The sequence below is a fragment of the Triticum urartu genome, chromosome 2, assembly GCF_003073215.2.
Source record: "Triticum urartu cultivar G1812 chromosome 2, Tu2.1, whole genome shotgun sequence".
Lineage (NCBI taxonomy): Eukaryota > Viridiplantae > Streptophyta > Magnoliopsida > Poales > Poaceae > Triticum > Triticum urartu.
The window spans coordinates 747,604,081-747,609,579 of NC_053023.1; the positions used below are offsets into that span (position 1 = coordinate 747,604,081).

Below are 5,499 nucleotides of genomic sequence, written 5' to 3' on the forward strand. Positions count from 1 at the left end.
GATTAGTAATAAGGCCAGGAGCTAAGCTACCCCTGTACCCAGAGCAGCCAAGCCAGGTCGAAACCTTGACAAGTTTTGTGTTTCCTGAAGATGAATAGCATGTCATATTATGGGACAGAGACAGATTTCAGTATACTAAGAAGAATGTCGAGTAGTTTGTCCATCTGATCTGACCAAGATGGCAAGATTTAGTTTTGATCAGTGTGATAGTCACTTGTGCTAATCACAAGTTAAACAGGGACAGAACATTGGTTCATGAACAAGCTCACATGCCTGCATACTATGAGCAGCTGATGCCATGTCATGAGTAAAAACTGAGCTCAGAAACCATACTTCTGCTGGTGACTGGGCAGTTTGCAGTTATGGTTTAACTTGAGATAAAACAAGCGTCATCCTATATACACAACATGTCATATTAACAAACAACAATCAGGCACATTGCATAATGCGACCGGAGGCAAAGCACATCATGTAGCAGAGATGAATGTAGAAATACTTCTAGACTTGACTCATACTTTAAAGTCGATACACACATAGTTCAGCATCTTACTTCTAGAGTAGATCATAAGTTCCACACACAGATAGCTGGGCATCCTACTACATAGTTGTTTCACACACAAATAGTAGCTGGCACATATCTTACATAGCTGACCGATACAGCAGATGATTACTTCAACAAACAAACAGCCACTGGCAAAACATAGATACATAGATGTACCTATCCTACTCCATAACATTCAGGCCACCAGAGCACCATCCAACATGATGCTAAATCAGATCAGTCCTAACAAAGGTCTGTCCTGACAATGGCCGACCAAGCAATGGTAATCTCCACCGTAGAGCCACCAAGGTCGCAACTGTGCCGACTTATGTTGCATATCTTGGGCCTGATCTTGACATGCGCAGCAATACCACCAGACTCTGAGTATGATTGAAGAAAAACTTTCAAGCTATCTCTGTATTGCCGGCGATTCTCTTTCCGCACTTCAACAGAAACAACGCGTCTTGTGAGATCAAGGTAACCAGCTTTGCCGATTGGCATTTCCCCACGCACACAGCCACGAGGATCCTTTCTGTTTGTTAGACGACAGTCATGAGAATCGAGCAGCACAACTTGGAAGCGTGATGAATCATCCACAACCTCTGCAATGCCGTCCAGATCCACGCACACAACCTCGTGAGCTGGTGAGGAGCAAGCAATCCGGCCTCCGTATTCAAAAGGCCATGGACCTCCTCTGACGACACGCACACCCAAAAAGGTGGCTTGAACGCAACTATGTAGTTCCTCCACTCTCAGTTCAGCTGTGATAAGGCAGTTGCAGAAGGTAAGAGTATCTATACCATCTTCAGTATCAGTACCGTCTTCACTGTCAATAGTACTACCGACGTAATGATCTCGGCGATTCATCAACTCCCTGTCCGCCGACTCCGTCGCACCCTTAAGCTTTAGCTGGACTTCAAAGTCAACTGGGCTCAGTGCCATAATCGCCCGAGACGGACCAGTCAAGCGCAAGAAGGGGTCCTGCAAGCAACAACAACAACATCATCGTTATACATTTGTAAGAAGAAGAAAAATGCTTATTTGCCATCAACAAGCAAGTCAATTGCTGATACACAATCGAACAAACATGTCTCACTTATATGCCACAACACAAATGAAGTTTATGGACAATATGTCATCTCCGTTATCCTTCCGTTAATGGACTGCCGTTACACCTTTTTGGCATGTCAATATTTTGGGTAATTTCCAAAACTGCCCCTACCTATCCTAAAAAGACTACTCCCCTTTCATGCCAAAATAAAGAAAAGAAAAACACCCAGTTTTGCCCCACGAATAGAGAAAACCAAATGGTTCCTCCTCAATCGCCTAAGCCCACCCCACCGCACGCATATGGCGGTGACCCAAGCAAAGACGCAAGCGATAAGATACTTGGAGAAATATCACAAGAGGCTTTGGTCCAAGAGCAAGTTCTCCACCTCATGCAAAGTGGACTATGTTACAAATAATTTAGCCGGGTGCGTTAATAACTGGATCCAAAAGCACAAAGTCTGCTGTTTGAAATGATGGATAAGATCAGGAGAAAGATAATAGTGATGCATGCCAGGAGGAGAAAAATTGCTAGAAAGTTAAATGGTCGCAAAATACTACCAAGTGTCATGAAGGAATTGCATGCCAATAGTAGAGGATTTGACTTTGAACTTGAAAGACCATCTGACATGGAGGCAGAGGTGACTGAGAGTGGACCAGATGGAAAATGCCACATTGTTAATCTAGAGAAAAATACATGCATATGCAGAGAATGGCAGGTCTCGGGGAAGCCATGTAAACAAGCAATCTGCTTTGTCAGCCATATTAGGGGGATTTCGCTACAAGATTATGTTAATTCTCGCTATAGTGTTGCCAAGTTTGCCCTTGCATATGCTCCAATTCTTCCTGCCCTTCCAGACAGGTCACAATGGCCAAAAAATACCCATGACTTCTTTTTGTATCCTCCAATACTTAAAAGATCTGTCGGTAGGCAAAAGGTACTGAAACACAAGAGTGGTGTTGAGAACACGATTAAGAGAAAAAGAGGACAACACCAGTGCCAATCTGCAAAGTCTATGGACATATAGATGGATAAATTGTAAAGCTGATCCTAAAGCTAAAGAAGCATAGGCTCATGTGGCGAAGGAAAGGTAATTTCTTTTATACTTGGAGCATCTTTACTTCTGTTTTTTTTTTTGATAGATAAATGCTGATAACGTTCATGTAGAAGGCAAAAAGAAGACCACTATAACTACACCTGAAGCAACTGAGGGTAATCAAACTGCGCTTCCTCTTCCATGTCCATCTATGTAAGATTACTATCATAGTTTTGCATCATTTAGTTTCATTTCAGATTACCTCTTCTTTATCTTTACACTTTTTTATGAGGAAACATGTCTATATGTTCATGCAGGAAAATGTTAAGGGATCAAAGAAGAATGCTGATGGTACTAGTGCAACATCATCATCCAAGTCTGTTAGGTACAATCTAAAAAACAAATTAGTTGCCGTAATGTATTCACATTCTGATTAAATCTGTTTATATTTTTGGTAGGTCAAAGACCGGTTCTGCCCAAGTTAAAACTGCTGCAAGTAAAACTGCCTCAACGCCAACAAAAAGAAAAGGCAATAACAGCACCATCAGATAGCCCTGCAATGGGAACTAGAAGCAAGAGTAAGCTTCCTGCCATGGGTACTAGAAGCAGGAAAAGGTTGAAAATGTGATGTTTTCTGTCCCAACATGCTTGCTACCACGATTTGGCTATTTTAAGAAAACTGGGTATGAACCAACATGCATGCTGTCATGTTTGATTATTTTGAGAAAACTGGGTATGGACTATGGAGTAAGGCACATGCAACAGTAAGGAAACCAAACAAAATAGAAAGACTGAAAAAAAGAATATGGAAGCGGGCACATACAGCTGAGGTGAGCTTCTGGCAGTCGTGCCTCGGGCGACTGAAGATGATGTTGCGCTTGCGGTCCGAGTTGTCTCGCGCGGCGACGACGCCGTACAACTCAAGCGGCCAGTGCAGGTTGCTGCTGATCTCAGCAATCTTGAAAGAGTAAACCTGCAGGCTGATCCCTTCTGTCTCAGCATAGTAGGGCAAGGGCCTTCCTGGTGTGCAGTGCGTGAAGAACATGGAGCTCAATGTGGCTGCACAATTAGTTAACAGATCAATCAAATTGAAGTGTTGATTGCATAATACGTTGCTGCAAAGCTATTACTAATTTAGCAAAGAACCAGCACTCTTATTAACTAGTTGCATATTATGGTGTTTAGCGTGAAATTACTTTGCTGCTCGAAGGAAACGCGGCGGGAAGAGAACTCGGTCCCTTCACGGTAGCTATCAAAGAAGTTCTTCTCCTTCTCCATTTTCTTCCTAGCCTTCTCTTCCTCAGTCAACCCCTCGTAGGAATCCCTCCTGGCCAGCTGCTCCTCATACCTTTCTTTGAAAGGAAGCAGCTGCCGTCTAAGCTTTGACATTTGGCGGCGCAAAACTTTAAACAGCTCTAAGATGGTGTGGATTGTCGACAGCGGCGCCTCACCCAACGGGGCTGCTGGTTCGATGTCAATTCTCAAGTAAGACAAGGTTGCCTGCAATTCCCCACAGAGTTTCCTGATGTGCTGCTTGGAGATGAGGGAGCTCGATTCGCCTCCGTCCATCTCATCCTCGTCCTCCTCATCAGTCGACGACATCATCTCCTCACATACCTCCTGAATCTCGTGCTCACTGGTTTTCTTTTTCTCCTGCTCCACGACGAGCTTGAGCTCTGTATGCTGCTTGCCTCTGGCCTTGTCATCCTCCTGACGCTCCTCCTCCTCCATCTCTTCTTCCTCAGCACCAGTGCATTTCAGTTCTGACATCTCCTTCTCAACGAGCTCCATCTCCCTGGCAGCCGTCGACTCATGCAACTTTTTTTGCCTGCTGACCGGTTCCCTGTATCCCGCCTCGGTCGCTGCCTTGTCCTTACTCACATCAATAGACAAACCCCTGGTAGCACTAGCGGCGGGAACAGTCGGGGGCTGCTTCGATCCGCCTCTGGCCCGCGGAGGCAGACCACGAGCAGGAGAAGCCGCCGGACGCAGCAGAGACGAACGAGAAGAAGGCGCTGGAGACGGAGGCGGGGGCGGAGGCGGAGGTGGACCCCGAACAACAGCCGCCCAAGTTGGACGCCGATCCGGACCAAGAGAAACCGCCGCCGCCGCCGGAGCCCCCGGACCCGCTGGAGATGGAGATGGACCCCCTTGCGCCGCCGCCGCCGGACCCCGCGGACCCGCTGGAGATGGAGATGGACCCCCTTGCGCCGCCTCCGCCGGAGATGAATCCCCTTCCGACGGACCCGTCGAGGAGGATGGTCGGTTCGCCCTCTTACTACTCTTCTGATGCTTCCCCCCGCGGCCACGCCCCATCGCTCTTCACGCCGCCCGCCGCCGCCGCTCTCTCCCGGCCAAGCTCAAGCTTAGGGTTTCTACCAAATGGCCGCGCTGGGGAAGATAGATACTCATCTCATATCAGTCTCACTCTCTCTTCTTATACGAATTATGTCTCACTCTCACCCGCACCGGCCCACAAAAAAGACAGGCCACTTTCAGCCCGCGGATCCTTGGGAAATCCTTTCCTTCCTAATTCAGAGTTTCCATCCTCCTAATTAAGAGTTGCTTCCCTCAATCGAAAAAAAACAAAACATTTGAAGTCAACGGTTTTTATTCCAGTTTCTCTTCTATCTTTCACTTCCTTAACATTTTTCTTTTTCCCATTCAGTTTTCCTTTTCTTCCCGCCGCCACCGCCACCGCCCGGGAGTTTTCCTTGTTCTTTTTTTTTCTTTCTTGGCGTTTCTACAAGCGACACTTTATAAAAATCACCACCATCATTTGAAAAACAAATTATGAGTATTTGCCAAATTTTCGAAATTTCCCACAAATGCACAAAAATTATTAAAATTCTTGAACATTTTTAAAAATTCTGT

General features: G+C 46.0%; 1 protein-coding gene across 1 annotated transcript; it reads right to left on the reverse strand.

Moving 5' to 3' along the window:
- Positions 1-504: 504 nt before the first annotated feature.
- On the reverse strand, positions 505-5,002 carry LOC125534622. Its single transcript, XM_048697797.1, has 3 exons — positions 3,822-5,002; positions 3,449-3,684; positions 505-1,522 (listed from the first exon to the last, which is right to left on the reverse strand). Exons 1-3 carry the CDS (start codon positions 4,939-4,941, stop codon positions 785-787), a joined length of 2,094 nt encoding a protein of 697 aa, XP_048553754.1. The 5' UTR covers positions 4,942-5,002; the 3' UTR covers positions 505-784.
- Positions 5,003-5,499: the final 497 nt, after the last annotated feature.